At 38.9% G+C, this 21,263-nt stretch overlaps 1 protein-coding gene and 1 long non-coding RNA gene across 3 annotated transcripts; one reads left to right on the forward strand and one right to left on the reverse strand.

Annotated features, from left to right (window-relative positions):
* Positions 1–3,125: 3,125 nt before the first annotated feature.
* Positions 3,126–20,613, reverse strand: LOC310897234 (uncharacterized protein). Of its 2 annotated transcripts, none has more exons than XM_083830633.1 (5): positions 20,517–20,613; positions 19,468–19,551; positions 19,289–19,339; positions 8,780–8,932; positions 3,126–8,298 (listed from the first exon to the last, which is right to left on the reverse strand). In XM_083830633.1, coding segments are annotated over exons 1-5 (390 nt in total). In that variant the 5' UTR covers positions 20,518–20,613; the 3' UTR covers positions 3,126–8,197. The 2 variants fall into 2 exon arrangements, with proteins under 2 accessions (XP_083686759.1, XP_083686758.1); XM_083830632.1 differs by having other exon boundaries at positions 3,126–8,301.
* Positions 13,529–16,991, forward strand: LOC310897235. The gene is made up of 3 exons (XR_014582143.1): positions 13,529–13,958; positions 14,533–14,714; positions 15,695–16,991. It is a non-coding gene; the product is annotated as an uncharacterized lncRNA (long non-coding RNA).
* Positions 20,614–21,263: the final 650 nt, after the last annotated feature.

Below are 21,263 nucleotides of genomic sequence, written 5' to 3' on the forward strand. Positions count from 1 at the left end.
AGTTCATGGGTTGGGGGAGCCTGGAGAGTTAGGTACCCCAGAGCTGTGCCCCTGGCTTTCACTGGATCATGTGAAGAGAAGGGACAGCCCCTAGTGACCACATCATTGTTTTTGTTTAGGGATGTAGGAAGTGAGGACATCGGCTTTACTTTTTCCCACAATTTCAGGGAATTTGAACTGGGACTTCCCCAGTCAGGAGAAGGTTAGAGAAAGAGAGATGGGTTTCATATCCCAGGCTAAGCAGACACAGAGACCAAACCTTCCCCTTTGTGTGCAAGGGCTCTGATCATTCAGCTCACATGCTACAATAAGGGTAAGGGTGGCCAATGCCATCAGGACTTCTCTTTAGAGTATATTTAAAAATGAAAGCAGCTTTCACTCCTCATGCTTGTGAAGAGTCTGATCCTTTTATGTGCTACACATGAGCTAAGCAAGCTTTATCGGATTGGTTTCCTCTGCTGGGCTTAGGTATCACTTTGTTTACTTTCTGGTTCCTAAAGGGGCTTAGCAGGAGCTGTGCTTGACAGCTGCTGACCCTGTGCCATTTCTAGTCAAGCAGGATGCAGAAATGTTCACATCAGGAGGCAATGTGTCTAATGGCTGCAAAACCCTCCAGAGAAAAATTTTGGAGAGGGCACTTTTATTTGTATCTGAATTTTCCATATGGGAATCTGACTTTCAGTTCACCTGGGGTACCTCCCAGGCTAACTATTCTTCTTGTCTCAAGATTAATTTAAATTCACACTCATCTTTGATTTTAGTTCTGTGTTCTATTTTTGGTTTAAAGACACTTGTTCATATCTATAACCAAACCTTATATGCTACTGTTATCCTTCAGTGATTTGAAAACAGTATGTTCTGTCAGTAAATGTAAGTAGTAGCAGCTGACCCAGTTATATCAGCAAATTAAACAACCTAACAGCAAATATTATTTTTTCTTTCTCTCTTTTAGTCTTTTGAGCCTTTTTTTTTTTTTTTTTTGAGTAAATACATCATAGAATTGAGAGATATGGATATGAACTCAGGGTTATAAACCTAGGGAAGCTTAATGAACCTCCCATTCCTTTTTTTCAGGATGCCCAAGCAATGTTAGAAAAGGTCATGGCTCAGATGATGCTTCCAAAGAGCTGCAGTGGTGTTGTTCATGTAAAAGCTCAGAGCTTAGTGGCATTCAGCTGAAATCAGTGGCAGAGTCTGAATTTCAGCTTCTTTGGTTACACGTGGAGAAAGCAAGATGGATCTGTCTGTGGTTTCCTGTTAACTTCTGCCAGGCAGGTAGCTTGGGAAATTTGTGTGATCTTCTATTTTCAAGAATAGCTGTGAACTCTGCCCACAGCTCAGGAGCAGAGGCTATCTCCTACTTTGATTTCTCTGCAAAACTCACCCCTGTGCAGAAAATCATTTAAATATCTGTCTCAGTGGGAATTAAAAAGAAGCTGCCAAAGTGATTTATGCTGGAGAAAAGTGAATAGAGTGATAACTGCAGAAGATGTAGATATCAAGAGGGAATGAATAAATCTGAGAGCACGTGTGTAGGTTTTTTGACTTTGCTGTGCCCACATATGACCATTAACTGGTTGTAGCACCAGCCCAAACAAAGGACTGAATCTGAGCTGTTGGCAGACAGATTGTTTCACTCTGCACACTTGGCATCACCAAGCTGTCTCTCCGAATAAAAGGGGAAAGTTGCTTTGCTTGCTTTTATGTGTTGAGCGCACCTCTAGAGAGAGCTCTGAATATCAGGCTCCGTACACATCTGAGAACCTCCTTATCAGCTGGGCCAGCCGGCCCTTCTCTGTGGCAATACTGTGAGCATCCTCCATCTGCCTCTCAGGCAGTGTAGGCAGTGTCACTGAGCATCACAGGAGAGAGTGCATGGGGTGGCAGTGGATCCCACCATTTTGTTGGGTTGACAGCTGAGACACCTGTCTAGCAGAGTCAGGATTAACGTCTTATGCAGACCACATATGAATCTACATTGATAGAGTATAACAAACTTAAACAGAATGCTCATCCCTTGATTCAGAAAACTGTAGGTTAAATTTCCTGTAATTTGTTTTATATTTCCTTTGTTTTGTTATTTTTTAACATTTTCTTATTTTTCTCTGTTTATTTTGTATTTTCTTTCATAGATCTTAAAAGTATTCCATCAGAAAATGCCTGACTTAGCTATTTATTTATTTATTTTAACCTTTTTCTATCAGAGATTTTTGTAATTAATTCCCTGTGCTGTTCCTCCTCCACCTTAAATCCCAGCTTTTGTCAGGAAACTTTGAAGATATTTACAAATCAAATTTAACTCAAATTGTATTTTACAATGAAAACTGAAAGAAAACGAAATCAATTCTACAATGAAAACTGAAAGAAGACAAAATCAACACAGGCAAAAAAAAAAGGTAAGTGGAGACACAATTGCAGCTGATGAAATTACTTTCTCTGGTCAGGAAGAATGAAGCTTTATTAGAATATGAATGTGTATCCAAGTTCATATTTTATTTTTTGCTCTTACCTTAACTGTCTTAGTGCCTCCTTTCACACTTCCTCTTCCATGTGGAGCACAGTGATCTATATCAGACCTCTTGTGCAAGGCCCTTGTCTCCCTTCTGTGCTCCACCTTGATGTGCATTTCTGCTGTGAGATCTAAAATAACCATCCCAAAGCAACAATGGTTATGGACTTCTTGAAGCCACAACATGTAAAGTCTCGTTATAGTAAATACCCAAGCAATAGTTAAAGCTTCAAATTGAAAAAAAAAAAAGACTTCCTCTCTTTCTGGAAAAGATATCTGCTGTTCTGACATCTGTCAGAGAGTGCACCCTTAGTGCCTCTGTACATGTGTGATGGGAATGCATGGATCCAGCATTTTGCTCGCTGTAGCTCCTGGGTTGGCAGATACCTCTTGTAGCACAGCAGACTTTTAAGTCCCTGCCTGCAGTCCATTTCTTTCTCTTCTGCTCAATGCTAATTTCTCACACTGGCAGAAATCTCTCAGCTTTCACAAGCCCAGCTTCTGAGTGTGCTTTTTTTGTGCATTTGAAAAGTGCATAGCTGTGTAGTGGCCTACCAGCATTAACAGTTTAACATAGGTGCAAAAGAAAGAGACATTCCAACATGAAAAATTAATTTATTTGTGATGCTAACAGTCAGGAAGTCTTTCTGAACCTGTTCTGATCTGAATGCATGACACATTTGCCAGGTCCAAACATCCTTCATGACTGTATGAAAGGTTTTTACATTTGTTTTGCATGGATATTTCTTGCAACAGTTGGAGTATGGATTTCCACCTTTCAGTCCATGGTTTACAATAGGGGAAAAAATACAGAGCAAAGGAAGATACAGTAATTAGCTGGGTGTTCTCCAGGGGCTGTCATATCACTTTGCTGTCACAGCAAGTGCTTGTGTGGAAATTAATTTCCTGTCAAGCATCAAACACTATCTACAGTATCAAGTAATTTACACACTTTTTTTCCACCTGCATATATACACATGGTTTAGTTACTCTTTTCTTCAGTAGTTAGACTTATCAGAACATATTTTTTGCTAGAATAATTTGGTGGTCAATCATACCTATCTTGCCTTATTTTCTAGACGTGACAACATTTGAGTTGTCATTTTACAATGTCAGGAAAAGTACACATATATTTTCATTACTGAAATGTCTTAATGAATTAAGATACTAATACAAATATCAATCATTCATACTGCTGAATAAAAAAGTGCAGAATGCAAAATGGAAGAAGGAAAGGAACTGGAAAGTATGTCTATCAGTGCTCATTAATGTGCCATAGAGCATGCAAAGCATCTGCTTCCCTTTACAGTGTCTCCATAAAGAGAGCTAAGAAGTACCAAGACAGAAACATTAATAAAACAGATAGCGGTTTGGGAATAATTCTGTCTGGCCCGGTTACCTAATTAGCTCTTCTATCTGCAAATAGCTCTAAAAGTTTTCCCTGTTAGGTAAGATGGGTGTACCAATTTCTACTTTTATCACTGCACTAAGCTGTAAGAAAAGAGGCCATGCTCTGCTTCATTCATCTGACTTGAATCTCTGTCATTTAATTTTTTATATTAATTCCAAGTCGGAGGCTCTGATGAAAGCAGATATGGCTTATCTACAGCTACTCTTCCCATTTTAGTATCTTGGAAATCAGTTCAGTTCAATCTCTTAAAGATGTCTCTTCACTATGTTCTTCACATTGAATACAAATCTCTCTTCTCTCTCTCTCTCTCTCTTTTTTTTTTTTTTTTTTTTAGGGGGGGTGGGTTGTTCTTCATCACATATCAAAAGGATTTTGGAACTGAATTTCTCCTTGTATTCTTTAGTTTTATAATGGAATTATAGAATCATTCAGGCTGGAAGGGACCATTAAAGGTAGTCTTGTCCAACCATTCTGCCTTGGGAAGGAACATCTTTCAGGTCAAATTGTTCTAAACACCATCCAACCTGACTCTGAACACTTTTAGGGAAGGGATAGCCACAACTTCTCTGGGAAACCTGTTTCAGTGCCTCACCACCCTCTGAGTGAAGAATTACCTCCTTATACACAGTCTAAATCTACCCTTTTTGAGTTTAAAACCATTATCCCTTATTCTCTCTTTACAGGCCCTGGTAAATAGTCTCTGTCCTTCTTACAAGCCCCCTGTATATATTGAAACTCTGAACATAAACTCTCTCCATCTTTATTCACAGGAGAGGTGCTTCAGCCCTCTGATCACTTTTGTGACCCTCCTCTGGACCTTCTCTAACAGGTTCTTGTCTGTTTCACCCCCCTGCCATGGGCAGAGATGCCACCCACTAGATCAGGCTGCCAAGGCCCCATCCAACCTGGCCTTGAACACCTCCAGGGATGGGGCATCTACAGTTTCTCTGGGCAACCTGTTCCAGTGCCTTACCACCCTCTGAGTGAAGAATTTCCTCCTAATATCTAATCTAAATCTCCCCTCTTTATTTTAAAACCATCCCTCCTTGTCCTGTCATTATCTGCCTGAGTAAAAAGTTGCTGTACATCTTTTTTATAAGCCCCCTTTAAGTACTGAAAGGCTGCAATGAGGTCTCTCTGGAGCTTTCTCTTCTACAGACTTCTTACCTTGCAGGTATAAGATCTTGAAGATTCTGATGTTGAAATGCAGCCCATCTTAAAAATTTATAATAACATTTTGCAGGTTGTCAGCACTGCTTACATTAGTTCTAAAACTCCCATTGTTCATTAGGTGATCAGCCTGTGAACCTGTGCTGTTATAAAAATTACCCTACTGTTCAGTGTTTGAGTATTTGATCAGCATGCTACCATGAACTCCTGCTTTAAAATTATTTAAAATAATAAAAGAAAATAACCAGAAATGTAAAATTTCTTTCTCCTCCTCTGGATACCTTCTTATTGGGAAAATATCAAAGAAGTTGAAAACATTGCTTTTCAGCCTATATAACCATGAGGCATTTCTGTGTTGATCAAAACTAATATTAATTGCAATCACACAGTATCCTCCCCTCAAACTAAATAAATAACGATCCTTTTCTTTCATGCACAGAGTCCTTTTCATTTCTGTTGGCATTTGACTCAGACAGTACTTGTATGAAATTGTTGATGGGATTCATAGAGAAGCAGTGAAAATACTGTGTATTTTTTCATTGCAACTGAAATGAGGACTGAACAGAAATGGGAGGATTTTTTTGTCTGCTGTACATGTATGCTTTAATTTAATATGTGGCTAGCTTTACAACGTCATTCTTCCTTTACTAGAAATCAATAGAGACCCCTCTGTACTCAGGGATACAGCTGCTAAGGGGTGAAGGGCTATGTCTAAAGACAGAGAAATCAAACCGGAGGTAGGTTTGAATGGAGAAGGTACTCCATGCAAATTGTCATGGAACTCCTTGATAAAAGGATACTGTGAGTGCTGAAGTGTGTCTGGGTCCCTGGAGAACAGCAGGTGATCTCATAGAAGAGAGAAGTATTGACAGTCAAGTAGCTGTAAAGCAGCCTTAGAGCCTTAAAGAAGCTGGTCTGTGGAAGGCATTTGCAATACAGATGAATCCTTGAACAGAAAATTTGTGTTCTCCACAGACATTCATGTACTTTAGCAATTACCCATAACTGTAGAGAATGATAGAAAACAATATTTTATGATGGTTTACAACTGTGCCACTCCTGTATCTTTATTGTTTGAGGATCACAGCAGTATCCAAACACCTTTGGAATCAAGGAAATAAAAAGATGCTTAAGTTAGCTTTAAATCCTCCCCTATCCATGGTGATTGCTCCCTGACTGCACCTCAGGGTTGTAGGTTTAAAGTGCCTTACCCCTTTAGGATAGCTTTCATATACATAGAGAACAGAATATCATTAATGGCATGTTGCCATCTCTATATAAGAAAGTAAGAACTTAAGCACATGCTTAAGTGCTTCTCTGGACCATGGCCAGAACAGTCATTAATTTACAGGTACAATGACCAAGTGATCAGCCAGTTTTCCTGTAGAACCTAAGAAAAGAAAAACAGAATAGAAGAAAAATATTACAGTATTTCAGGGCCTGTTAGTTACCACTGGAAACTCAAAGCTGAAGTTCTCAGAAGATAAAAACCTTCCTTAGTAGGAATTTTTACATATGGACCATATTGAATCTGTTGGTCAGCTGACAGCCTCAGGGCTGAGTATGATGCGTGAAACTTTTCAGCCAGTCTCCTTTGGCTGAGGGGAAGAGGTCTCTTTACCACTGTAATATTTGCCACCCCTGTGTTGCTGTTCTGGATACTCTAGGATGTCTGAAATGGCATTAGCCATCTAGATGTCTTAGGACCTATGTATAAGTTACTGGGTAGTGCCCTGGCTCTCCCATCTCCACTGACTATCTCAGAGACAGTATACACTTACACAGAGACACCTATGTTTTAGAGTCCAAACACAGGGTTGAATTGTAGGAGCTGTCTCTCAAATCAAAGAACAGTCACTGTCAGTCTTACAGAGGCATTATAGAGGCATGGGTGGGTGGCAGAACTGAACACTGATGCTAACTAGAGGGGAAGGATCACCTTCTTGACATGCTGGTGATACTTTGCCTATAGCAGCCAAGAATATCATTAAGCCTTCTTATCAGCAAGGGCACACTGCTGATTCATGTTCAACTTGGTGTCAAACAGGACTCTTGGGTCCTTTCCTGCAAAGCTGCTTTACAACTGGGGGGTCCCCTGCATGTCCCGGTGCTTAGGGTTGTTCCTCCCATGTATCCATGTATCTCTGTAGTAAAAGATTGGATGCAAATCACTAGGGCCACAGACTGCATGGCTTTACTGCAAGAGGAGTTCCCCACATTTTGCTGTAATGACTGTTCTTAGTGCTTAGGGCACAGAAGATTGCAACATTAACATGACTCAGTGGGATTTGTTTTTTTTTATTATTATTTTATTTCTTTTTATATTTATGTGGTCTTTCATTTTGTGAAGGAAGGGGGTGTATCATAAATCACTCCACAGTGAGCATAAGGTTAATGGACTAATCTGAAGCTGTACAGTAGTAAACATGATGAAGATTTTCTAAATGATGTCAATATGCATAATATGCATGCCTAGCAGTGAGGGATGTAGAATCTGTGCTGTGTCTGTGATTTGTCATTTGTCTTCCTTAGTTATAAACACAGGCTTCACATTCGTATGAATAAAGCCTAAGAACTTTGTAAAATTCTTCACAATTATTTCTCTTATCTACCTACTTATGTAGAAATCATTTGAAAGTCTAGAGGATTTTTTGAACATGCACTTGAACACTAATGGAAAGTGCATGGAAAGCATTAATAAGTGAAAGTATGTACTGAATTTTTATTCATTTTTTATTCAATCAAGGTCTGTCTGAATTTCCATAGTTGCAATTCAAATTCATTGAGCTTAAGGGCAGAATGTATGCAAGGACTTTCAGTCAAGTGTTCAAAATATTGCTAAACCTGAGCAATAAAAAAATTATGTACCTCTCATTTCCTTTTACATCATGAAATCATAAACCTTACTGCAGAGGAGGTTTGTTTGTTTGTTTGTTTGTGTTTTAGGATTAGTCTACACAAAACAATGTACCATGGTGCAGAGAACCTCAGATTAATATTTAATAACAGGTTTGGGTCATGACTGTTTTCAGAAAGACGTGTTTGTATCAGTGCTGGAACACTAATTAATATATCTACATAGCTCTGTACTGTGCCATGAAGACCTATCAAGCTTTTTGAAGATGGCTTGGTGAGCTCTTCACTCTCTTCCATTTCATCATGAGTCTGGTGGACACATTCTTCCTTCTCTTTTTCTTTCTTTCTTTCACTGCTTTTTAAAAATACAGATTATTAACAATAACAGTAACAAAATGAAAAGAATTGTCATCAGTAAAGTAGCGTGTCTTTTCTGCACTGAGTTTTTCTAAATGCCCTTTTTTTCTGACTTCTCATTAGTAAGTTTGAATGGCTTTCAGATTCATCTAAACGTGTTTACAGACTGTATTGGAACAATATGTCTAAGTCTCCTTTAGGAGTTAGTGGTGGTCTAAAGCACCTATTGCCATTTGAGTTCTGGGGTATCCTGTGTAGTTTCTAAATGCCTCTCCAAGAGGTTGCCCATACGTCCTGCATCAGACAAGTTTTCCCCATGAAAACACTGTGTCTATCCCCTGGTGTCTCAAAAGTAAAATGATGTTTAGGCAACTGAATTGAATCCTAGGTCACCACAAGCTGTAATGGAAGCTTAGGCACTTTGTTCAGAGCAGATGCCTACATGGTAGATGGCTGAAACTGGCGCTGAATCCCACCTGTTGAATCCCTGTTGTCTCCAGATATCTCAGCACTGTTGTACTTGGAGATGTGGCAGAAGGAGTGGGAATGTGCCAGAGGATTTCTTGAGAATGACTGGTCATTGGCACAAGTAGGCCTGGCCTGAGGACTCTCTTCTCCCTTTTTCAAAGCTAAAGAAACAGGAAATATATACATGGTAGAGTGTAAGCCTTCTAAAATAATCAAATAGTTTTAAAACAGTGATTAACTGTGCAAATAAAGACAGCAATGTTGAAAGGGAAAGACAAATACTGTGACCCACATTAACTGCAAAATTGAAGCCAGTCAGGCTGACTATGGTGGTTTAAAAAGAAAATAATCCTCTTTAGTTAGACAGAAAACCAATAATCTTCATTATTGCAGTATTTTTGTCTGCAAACATGTAAGGGAAATAGACTCACACCTAGTAAGAAATAGTTCATAAGCACAGAGGGTTACCAAATGCTGCTGTTTGATGTTCTTTTTCCAAATTCTGTACAAAGTAGCTAAACAGACTAGAGCTAATTATATCTGTCAGCGTTTTTTCCTTCTAATAGATAGCTTGCAACCTCACTGCGCTTGGGTGATAGTTAACAAAAAAAACTAAAAAACACAGACAACTCAGAAACAATTTTCAGTAGAATGGCATTTCTGCACTGAATCTGTAAATAAGATGCCCAGCAAATTAACACCTTCCATCTCTGGCCTCTGCAACTTGAGCATGACTGAAGAGGATGAGCTGCTGAAATAGCAAGATTAAGGGTAGGGGGCGAATGATTTTCAATCCCTTGCTGGAAAAGTAAGTGAAGCTATATGAAGCACACACTGAACAGCACAGGCTACAGCTGCACATGCCCCAGAGAAGCTCAGAGGTCTGACAGGTTAAAGCAGTGCCTACCTGGAGGCTATGTCACCCCTACCCACAAATGTGGGAATTGCTGCATTTTAGGATAACTCCAAACTGGTGCTAGCAGAAGATATTGAATTCCTCACAGAGTGAAGTGGCAGAGAAGGGAGTCTTCAACCTCTTCTAAGAACCCTCAGGAAAAAGTAGATCTACAGCTCTTCATTTTCATACTGGTGTAGATCAGCAAGAAACCCTGTATTCCCTCTGTGGGGGTTTAGCTGTATTTGGCAGTATTTTTACTGCTCTGCTTGTTAACTGCTGGGGATGCTTCTCTAAGCAGGAAGCTGCTTCCTACCCACTTGCTTCCCCTGATAGTTACTGGAGGTCACTGTTTGAGATGCACACCCTGGCCTCCATCTGCCACCCCAGGAGGGTGTATGTCTTCTATGAGTCCCCTGCCATCTTTGCAGGCCTCATACAGATGTTTTGGATACCCTGTAGTGTCTCAAAAGTCCCCACCTGCAAATGTGTGGGCTATTTCATATTCTTTAGAGAGGCTGCAGCCAAAGTTCCAGCTGGACTGGATTGGATGAAAAGTTAACTGATAAAAAAGAATACATTCGGTGTTGATTTATCACTGGTTTGTAAAACCACCAACTTAGCATTTTGATAATTCACTCGCTGATATATGCCTAAAGAAACAGTGAAAATGCTTAAAAGGCTGGCTGCACTCTTAGCAAACGCATAGCTATGTTTACAGTCATTCTTGGATCCTGGAGTGAAATGTTCTCTAGCTGGATGACAGACACAGCTTTAGCCAGCACTTTCTGGGCTCCCACAAACAGGCCTTGTGTCAACAACGCCCATGGTCTCTGCTGCAGCTTGCGTGGATGGAGCTCCCTGTTAGCCACAAGGCTAACCTCATGTATGTGGGAAACCACCATTGCAAGACAGGGCAAAAATGGCTTTTATAGACAAAGTATATCCTACTTTGCTTTGTGTGTGGTAAGTGACACAGCCTGCATGACAGCAAAACAGTTAATATCATAGAATTTATTTATTTATTTATTTTGCCAGTTTACACATGTAACTACTTCTGGATGCTCTCTAATGAATAACAGTAACTGTTGCATAGCTGATGATTCAAATGTCCCAGAATCACATTACCTGCATTTTCATTGTAACTGCAGAGGTTATTTCCAATGAAGTAATTCATTTATTAACGAAATATAGCATTAGTGCAGTATAAAATTTGAGCATATACCATTATGTCTCATTCACTAAAATAGCAGTCATCATCTTTAAAAATTACATAGATGATGTGAATTTCAATTACAAGGGGTCTCAGTAAAAATAGAACATGTGGGTAAACGCAGCTAATTAACTGATAGGAAATAATGTGGTTATAGGGAGTAAAGACCATATTCTTTGATATGCATTTTTTTTTCAAATTACACTCTGGGTAGTGTTTCAGGCAATATGTAGAAGACCTCTGCTGCTTCTCCCTTCATTCTTATAATCACTTCTGTAGGTACTCATTTCTTGCATGTAATGTACTCTAACGCAGTACTTTTTTGTTTTCGCTGTTTTTCTCTAGACAATGTAAGGAGGAAACCTGGAACAAAACATGTGAAACTAATCAAAGTGCTTGCAAAAATGTAATAGTTTTCAATGTTCATACTGATTTTAACAAATCATTGGAGTTTATTATGTAGTCAGATGTGTTATTGTCCCATCTAGAGATCATAGCCTTATACAGCTAAATCAAGAAAATGCGCTCTTTCAGGGGAGTGCTGAATTGTGCAGAGGATTAAGAAATGATCCCATCACACTTCAGTATTTTCTGGAGTGATAGATGTAAACAGATAATTGACTATATTATCAGCAAACCACCCCGAGAAGCACAAGGACCCACACCCACAAATGAAAGTATTCATCTGATCAGGGGTCTGGAATACCCAGTCCTGGTTTTCGTGCCTCTGGTGGGATGAAACGGAGCCATCACTTGGACACAGCTGGGATCACCATCTCTGTTTGAGACAAAATGGTGATTAGCACTGGAAGCCATTCCCTGAACATAAAGTATCTGTGACAAACTCACTGTTTTCAAAGAATATCTAGCAAGTGGCAGTGGTGTTACCCTTCCTCTAATACATCGTAATTAGACCACTTGTGCACAAAGAGGACAACCTGTCTTTCAGAGAGTAAAGAAAACATCCTCGGGGTCCACCAAAGTTTGGGTTTGCTTATAAGATACACAAAAGTAATAGGCATGGAAGAAAGACTGGTGCTAACTTTAAACAAATTAGTATAGTAATTAACAAGAAGCATCCTGGATTCCTTCCAGTCCCACACTAAGATAAAAACAGACACTTGAAGACAGGCCTCTGTGACAAAATGAACCATTCCTAACTATTAGTAATGTACTTTACAGAGTGCTGAAGATTAAATGCATATGAGGACTGCCACAATTGTAGGCTTCAAAGCTAAACAATCATATTGTCATACATGAATTCATCTGCTAATTATGCTTAATTGAAGACAGAAAATACATGGATGCCATTACATGAAAACAAATATATGCAAGGCATAAATCAATTCAGAAACAACCCTGGCTGAATCTTTGGAGCTGGATACTTTGCAACAAGCTTAAGCCTTCTCTTCAGGCCCTGGAGCAGTGGTGGGCTTGGGATTTGCTAACCAAACTGAGCTGTCTGCAGGGTGCAGGGCAAGGCTCTTCTGAGCTGCGAAGCTGGGCCAGGAGAAGCAGAGCTGTATCGGGCTGATGCTGCAGCCCAGCTAATGAGGCTTCCCTGTGCTGGCAGCAGGCCAAGCTCAATGCTGTGCTGTTTTGCACAGTTGAGACGAGATTTTATTGGCACTATTGAAGCCAATAGGAAAAAGCGTGTATAAATTAGATGGGTAAGAGACTTTCTGGGGTTGTAATTACTTGAAGGGTGTAACTTTCAAGAGGCTGCAATGCAGCCATAGCGTGAACAGGGTAAATTAGGATGTCGTAAATACTGATCTAAGCTACCTGCTGGGCCAGCTTCTGTTCTCATTTATAACCATCTGACCCCACCAAAGTGCAGGTGAATTTGACCCACTCTTTATGTGAGTAGTAAAATAACTCAACCAGCTCTGACTAGAATGAATCTACATACATAATTAATATTTATTTTACATACATAATGGAGAAAAGAGAAAGGAATTCTCTTTAAAAGCTTGAGCTTGTCCTTGATGACAGGAGAAATTGATCTAAACCTCATACATCATGAATTGTTTGACAGCAGCACAAGCTTTGAATAATTACAATGACTTTTGCCAAATTATTTCATATTTATTTCAAAGTAGCTGTGAATACAGATATGATTCACATTGTTTCAAGTGTTGCAGTAAGGTTTCTTTTGCTGTACACAAAACTGTCTGCAATATACATATTGTGACAATTGTGCACTGGGCAGTAATTGAAGATCAATTCCATGTTGCAAAAGCTAACCTGCTGCCCTGACAAAAATGTTTGCAATGGTGCTGCAAATACATTTACCTTTCTAGCTGTGTACATTTTGATGCCTCCTCCAGGTCTATTTCTTATGACCTAGATTTTTTCCTCTAGTTTCTGAAGTTACTACCTTTTTGCTTTATTTTTCATAGCTGTTGTAACAAAACTATACAAACTCCAAACCCCAACATATCTGGTTCACTGGGTTTCTTATCAAGTACTTTAGAATAGCTTTTTGTGCACCATTAGCACCTGGCTTCATTTCTTCAGTCTGAAATTGTGGCCAGCTACAGGGCTAGCATTGCTTTGCAGCTGGCTCCACAACCCACTGTAAATCAAAGGAGTCATTGTTCTAAGTCAGGGCTACAGCGATGGTGGGCAAACGGCAGGCAGTCCCCCTTGCTGTGGGCACGTTGAGAACCTGAGTGCCTAATAATGTTCTGTGGGCATCCTCCCCTTTGCTGTACATCTTTAAACTCTCAGTCGCTGAATTTACTGTAACTTGTTATTGTTTTTGCCTGTATCCCAAAGATAGCAGCATGACAGCCTGTGGTAACTGAGTCTCCTCGCACCAAAGACTGGGCATTATTGGTTATTGCTTCTGCCCTGCTCTGTGGACAGTCCTGTGTATTTGCTCTGTTTTACAGGCTGCTATAGATTTAACCTGTCCTATGGACAATACAGCTGTCTTTGTTATTTGGAGGTATTTCTCCAGGGATCTGTGTCTTCATTTCTCACAGAAGCTAAAATCACATATCCTGCCATCTTAATAGGAGTCTCATATATTTTTCAAGTTAGATAATGGTACTAGAGTTTCCAGCTGTACTGTGTAAGTATCCATTTCCTTCCTTTTATCTTGTGAAAATTTTACCTTGTTAAAAACAAAATGCACAAGAGTTTAGTGTATCAGCAACAGCTTTGCTTTCTCTAATACTGTCCTGAGATGATTTCTTTATTAGTTGTTTCCCTGTCAAAAGCTTCCCTGTAATACTTCAGCTATATTCCTGGAAGCGCTTCTCACGCTTTTCACCCCAACGTGATAGTAAAAACAAGCAAGCAAATAAATCCTTTACAAGCTAATGCAACAGAAGCAAAATAGCTCCATCTTTATTATCTCATAATTATCTCTCAGGATCAGCTCTGTGTACAAAATTAAGGCTTTCTTTCACTTCTTTTGCAAAACGTTTCATACACACACAGGAATTAGTCTCTACAATTTTATATATATATATACATATATTTTCTCTGCTTCTGCTATATTTACATCTTTTAATCAGTTTGCTGTAAACAATCCCAGTCTATCTAATTATATCACATTTGAGATATTGCAGGTACTTCAAGATGGGCAACAGCAGAAGACATCATATTTATAAATATTTGCTCTTTATTAAAATATGTTTCAGCAAACGTTGTAGCCTGGGTTCAGGGATCCTTCTCAAAAACAGTTCCCTGTTGCAACCTGTGTTGTATCCTGAGTACTATAAATATTGTTACATATGGCAAGAATTCAGCAAAGAGGAAAGATTTCCAAGAAGGAATGAGAAGAATAAGTGAGAAGAATTAAATATAAGGATTCCAGGTAAAGGTAAGCACTATTCATATTTGTAGAGTTACCCCCAATCAATTTTAAAACTAGATTATAGATTATATTTAGGAATTGCTGCATTTGTTTCTGGAAAGGCAAAATGATTTTATAGTATCTAGAAGTTCTCACAATTACATACAAAGTTCTCTTACATCAGTAAGGGAATCACAGAAGCCATAGTTAATGTTTGGTGAATGTATTTCTAAACATCTGATACGATGTAACATCACCTAATAATTTAACTGAAGAGTTTTTTCTAGGCAAGGTGTAGTTTCTTATGGTACTGGGAATTCTCTATAGGTAGCTGTTCACACCATCATTCCCTGTAATATCAGGATGAGGAGCCACAAGAAACAGAAAGTACTGACACGGGAAACTCACCTAGTTTCTATAATTCCCTTTCCTAGACAATGGTCTGAAAATTAAAAAGAAAGTTAAGTTATTGATTACTATTATACAAAAAAAAAAAAATCATTCGGGAAACTTTGCTCTGGCAAACTCCCTCAAAAATGATAGCTTTAGTGTAGCTGCAGATAGAATTAAAACATGATCCTATGACAGTGGTCAAAGTTTTAAAAGACATTATCTCAGTACATCGGGCTTTGAACCTATGTCCTAGGTTCAGTCATCAGAGTCTGAAAGTGGTAAGATGCTGCCTCTTTATGAGAAGCAAATCCTTAACAGGCTAGGGCTGGCCAGACCCAAGCAAATATATCAAAGGTGAAGCCTTTAGAACATTTGTCTCTATCTTCTCTTGAAACCTTGTTTTACAGGAAGATTGATAGCTTCTAGGTTCTCATTTTGAGAAAGGGAAGTGGTCGCTGATCTAGAGTTTTGCTTATGACAAACAGACTAAAATAGTCTAAGGCTTTGAAAAATCCCTCTGTCCTATGGTCTGACTTTTACTGATTATAAGCATTAGTGTCTTCCAGTTCATTGACAAAATGTTTCTCATAATGCTCATTTCTTTTCTGAGACAGGCTGTGTAGCCGTTATAAAACACACTGCTCTGAAGAACGGGTCTGCCAGTCCCTGAAGTTCTCCACTATCGTCATCTCATTGCTGGCTCGGAGGTGGCAGCAGAATTGCTCTGCTACTGCTCCCGCACTCCTGAAGTGTACCTAAAATGGAACTGGTCACCTGCCAGTGGAGAGAGCCAATTAATATGTTCCTCTCAAAAGCTTTTCTATTTATGTATATTTTGGGAAATATACCTATAGCTGCCCCTCTGTACATGTTTATTTAGTGTACTAAAATACTCACTGTGATTGTAACTGTTACATTATTGTTCCAGATAATATCATGAAAGAAATCAATGGTTCAATGGTTTGCATGTACTGTAATTAAATTTAGTCTGTTGGTGACATCAATGCCTATGAAAAAGTCTTCAGCAGTTACCATAGAAACAAAATTTCCTCAAGTAGCACAGCAGTAGTGTGATGTTGAGTGAGGAGTTCTAACATTTCATTTTTAAATTAAACTGTACAGATAACCAGTAGGAAACCACATAACCACCAATTTAGTATTAAAATCTTGATGATCTCTATTTTTCTGCATTGAACATCACCTCAGTGATACTTGACCTAGCAGCTAGCAAGCAGCATATTGTGCATTCCCAGCCCGCAAAGGTGCAGACTAATAAATGCTTTTCACGCTTGCAAAGCAACCTATAGAGATACCTATGAGAGAGAAAAGCTTTTCTCATAGCAGTAATCTAGCCTAGCATTGCACCTTTTGATATGGGTTTATTACAATATAAAATAGAAGTTTAATGTTAGTAACGAATTTTCGATTAACAATGCAACATATTCTGTAGATCAATATGAAGTATTTCTGAAAGCTGATGTTAAGACACATATCATATGAATGAATTACTTTCAGGGTAAATAGGAGCTGCTTAGTGGATTACCATGGTAACAGTAGTTATACTATATACTTGACTACAGTTTTAATTTTCTAAAATCTGATGTATGGACTGGCTTGAAGAATCATTGTATAATCATTTATTCTTTAACAAGGAAAGAAAATTGGTTGGTTTTACCGTCTTCCTTTCCACCACCGTGTCAGGATTTTGCACTGTATCCAAGAAATTACTGATTTTTTTTTCAAGTGATCATCTCAACTCAAAATCATGAGCAATTGAAAAGTAAATGTCACAGAGGGCGTTTGCTTTCTCCTAATTTCTTTTAGTGAGTTTATGCTTCTTCAGTCACATTAATATCAGATTCGATTAACACAAGGATAAATCTGGAGAGAATTACAGCAGACATGACTACCTTCCCCCTCCCCCCCCCCCCCCCCTTTTCTTTTCAGCTGTGTCTTTTATTTTATTTTTCATGGTAATGGGAATCTGTTGCAAGTGTATCACTCAATTCAGGACTTTTTTCTGCTTAGTCCTTCCAATAGCTGTGATAGGCATTGCCCATATTTGTTTACTACTGGGACTTACGTCCTCAAAATAAAGTCTAGACAAGGAAGCAGTATGTAATTTGCTGTCCCAAATGCACTGCAGGGACTGAGCTGTGACCAAATGATTTGGTGTTCTTCTTCCTCCATGAGACAAGCAGGGAAAACCAACTTCTTCTCAGGTATAGACTCACATTTGAATGCAAAATCACCTCTAAACCACTGCAATACAGCAGGGTGTCAATAGCCATGAAAAGAAAATTCAGTCTTGCTCAAACTGTTTAGTGTTTATAGAAAACACAGTGGGTGGAAGATAAACTGTGTGTTCAATAGGGAAGTCTGAACTGCAAACATTGCCTTATGGGGATACCATCCTTCAGCTGGTCTGCTTGAGAAGAGCTTACTGCTCAGGGAATCAATCCCACCACGAAGAGGCACCCTTTAATTAAAAAGTTGCACAAAACATGTTTATTTCTGTGATCCCTTCTGTGGTGGGCAAATAACATTTCCTCCTAGACCCCACTCTGATTTTCATATGATTGCATATTTCCTCAAAAACATATGTTTGCAGTAAATTATTACTTCCCTTTGAAAACCCTAAGGAAATACCTACCTGCACTGGAGCCCTGGAGCCCTATGAACCAGGTGTGAAATGGCAGCTCCCAGGTGTAGGAGCATGGCCTGTCCATGAAGGGATAGGAACATCTCCCTTTACCCTGTACTCATGAGACCATGTCTGGACACAGTGTCCAGTTTTGGGACCCTCTTCACACAAGGCATGAACAAACAGATGCAGGTTCAGCAGGGTACTGAGCTGGTCAGGGCTGGAGCAGAGGCCCTGTGAGAAGAGGGCTGTCCATTCTTCTGGAGAAGTTTGCACTTGCATTTCTTCTTAGGCAGATCTTAAGCATGCAACATTAATATGAACCATTCTTAACTAGTTGCTTAGCCTGCCAAGCCTCTGACTGGTACCCAGACTCTTGTCTCAAGAACCACTGAATTGCATGTACATAACGTAAGTGAATTTTTTCTTCCTTGGCTGAGCTAGGCATTTTGATATCAGGCTTCCTCCTAAACTTGTTGAGGTTGCTCCCTGTGAAATAAAAGCATGGTCTTCCTTGATGTGTGGCCAGGCCAGAGAGGATGCTGAGAAGAGGAGGATAATGAGATGGAAACTAAGGAAAAGTTTTCTTTACCACACAGTTCGAGTACAAGAAATGACTGTGAAGCTACAGAGAATACAACTGCAAATCAACAGAAGGGAACATGACACAGAAGTTTGCTGCAAGCTCCAGGCATCATCTGAGTCTTAGCCATTAAAAAGAAATGGCTGTCACACTTCAGTGTGTGGTAAAAGTTTTGAAACTTAATTGGTTTAGGGAAACATAAATGAAAATATCACCTTTTGCAACCCTTATCCCCTATTTGTATTATTTGACCAGCTCTAAGACTAGTTGTAATTTTGACAAATTGAAGAACAATTTTACAAAGTCTTTCATGTCTTTCCCACACTTTCAGATAGATCCAGTATTACATAAAATTGTACTTTAAGGAATGAAGTTTAATTCATTCTTACATGGAGAAGAAACAGCCTAAAATACCAATAAATTTATTCTGGAATTCTGTATGTTCAAACTGAAGTTTCCTCCTCTTATTTTTTAATTTTACTCCCAAGTCAGACTTTCATTTCAACTCCCCATACTATTTATCTCCGAGGACTAACAATGAAGAATTTACCATGTAGTTTAATTAATAGTTGCTGAAAGACATTTCATGAGTGCAGACAGAATGTTCACTCTTTAAAAGCTTTCATTAGAGCGAGGACTGCAAATCCCACTCAAAGAGAGGGACAGGTGGCAGCAGGTGCTAGAAACTGGGATCAAGTGAAGCCACTACAAGTTTCTCACTCACACTGTTACACTCTTATTGGTATCCTACTTACCCTATTACGGGTTTCAGCTGACTTTCAGCTGGACTGGTTGCTGACTTCATTTAATTTATAAATCAGACCTGACCCAGCTCCCATCCACCTCCAAAAAGAACTTTTTGCTCTCTCAAGGCCTGAGGCAGCTTTGTTGTGGCTCCCCATGGGGCAATAGAGGGGAAGTGTGTATAATGGTGAATTCAGTTCTGGGCAAATATTCTGTAGCATAAGCTTTATTACTGACCTGGTCCACCTGAGGCTGCTAAGACTGCTGAAACCTCATCATGGTCTTCTTCTGAGTGATGATTTGGGCACAGGAAAAAAAGCAGCATGAGGATAAGCATCAGTTGCCATCTACAAGTGTGCCTTGTAGAGGTCAGCAAAGCTGAGGACAGATCAGGAGGGGTGGAGGGGAATACATACCCTGGCAAACAGGGAAGGTCTGTCTGGTTTGTGAGGGCATTTCTGCCAGTTCTTTTTGAAGGCAATCAAAAGCTCCCCAGTACACTCGGTATATAAATGGGAGGAAGGAGAACAAAGGCCTGAGTGACTATCTGAACTTCTGACCCCTTGACCATTGTACATCTTTTGAGGCATTTCAAGCATTTCTCTGACTAATAATGAATGTCTGAAGATATAGACAGTATGCTGAGCACAGTGGCTTAACACAGTCCTACAGCAGTAGGAAATGTAATAAATCAAATAAAAATTTTGCCCAACTTTCAAGAAATAAGGAAAACTCAGTTTGAAAAAATGTTTAACTTTACTACTTTTGATGTTCTAATGTGTTTATCGATATTCTTGGCAGACAAACATATATAGTTATCTTTCAAGATCTGAGAAAGATTAATTGTGCTGATGTCATAAATCCTAAAAAAATATAAATTTTATAATACATCCAAGAAACGACAATGTAAAATGCAATTATTGGGCAAGCAACAAAGAACCTACTCTTACTGATGTATCAATAACCCCTGTTTTGTGCTGCTGCAGTTTAAAATGTCAAATATGCATGAATGACTCCATTTATATTACAGGGCTCATCTAATTTAAACCCTCCAAACAAGTTTAAAACAAGGTTTTCATCACTCGAAATAGTTCTGTATTTCATAATTCATCTGCTTCATCCAATTGCCCTCTCTTTATTAAAGAGTGTAGAGCCACAGTTTTGTCCACTTCCAGCATTCAGAAGTCTCTCTCACACTGCTCTTTCTTTAGTGTATAAAGTCAGAGATGCCTGTAATTCCCACATCTTTGTATCTATGGGCACTGTTTTCTGCAGGACCACATTTTTATTATTATTCCTGCCATCAAATCATGCATTTTCAATCTTCTTGGCAGAAAAGAAATACCTCTCTTCAGTTTTACATGTTAAAAATGTTTGAAGTCTGATATATACTACAGAAGTAATTTATTTTCAATTATTTATATCATGCAATATCTTCCTGTACCTTGTAACTGCTTTGACTTACTGCTTTTTAATAGATTAAATTATCTTCTGGCACCAAATGCTTCTGTAAGATGTGTCTGATCCAGGGTAAGGTCTTTCCATCTTGTGCCTGAAGACATGTGCTTCCTTAGTCAGTTTCCTATAAGTAATCTATTTAAGGTTCTAGTGACTTAATTTACTGCCTGGAGACCACTGTTTTACCAGCTCCTTATTCAAAGATTGAATTTTATAGTACTATAGACAAGATTACAGAGGAACTTTCACTGAAAATCTCCCTTTTCAGCGAATCATTACAAGAATGAGTTTGTTTTGACTCATTCTACGATCTTTTTCAGTTCTGCCAAAAAAAAAAAAAAAGAAAAAAAAAGAAAATGGCCTGAACAATAGCAGGCTTTGACAGTTGAAAGTAATGGCTAATATACCTCATGCAAAATATTTGACTAGGAAAGCTTTAAATTAAGAACTCAATTATTCAGGCCAGGTGTGATTGCAAGTCTAGACTATCCATTAAATGGACATCTTGCAAATCTGCAAGATGACCCATCTATCCAATTACATCAGGTTAGATTAAAAATCTGTAGCTTTTATGATGGACTGTTGACAGAAAAGCTGCATCCCAAACTCAGAAAAAATATATTTAGCAGAAAAAAAAACAAAAACAAAAATCAGTAAGGGAAATATTTTTAAGCCAACTACATGGAAAATAGCTCCTAAACTGAAGAGGAGGTGAAAGTCAATAAGCAAATGACTATGAATTGCTCAACCTGTA

This window comes from Anser anser, assembly GCF_964211835.1.
Source record: "Anser anser genome assembly, chromosome: 3".
Classification (NCBI taxonomy): Eukaryota; Metazoa; Chordata; class Aves; order Anseriformes; family Anatidae; genus Anser; species Anser anser.

What these genes read in the sequence shown, in the direction of transcription:
- LOC310897234 (XM_083830632.1), bottom strand. An exon ending in GACCTTCCCTGTTTGCCAGG is followed by an intron (nt 19,340 to 19,467) that starts GTATGTATTCCC and finishes ATCATCACTCAG; the next exon opens with AAGAAGACCATGATGAGGTT. An exon ending in AGACAACAGGGATTCAACAG is followed by an intron (nt 8,302 to 8,779) that starts GTGGGATTCAGC and finishes ATTTTTAAAAAG; the next exon opens with CAGTGAAAGAAAGAAAGAAA.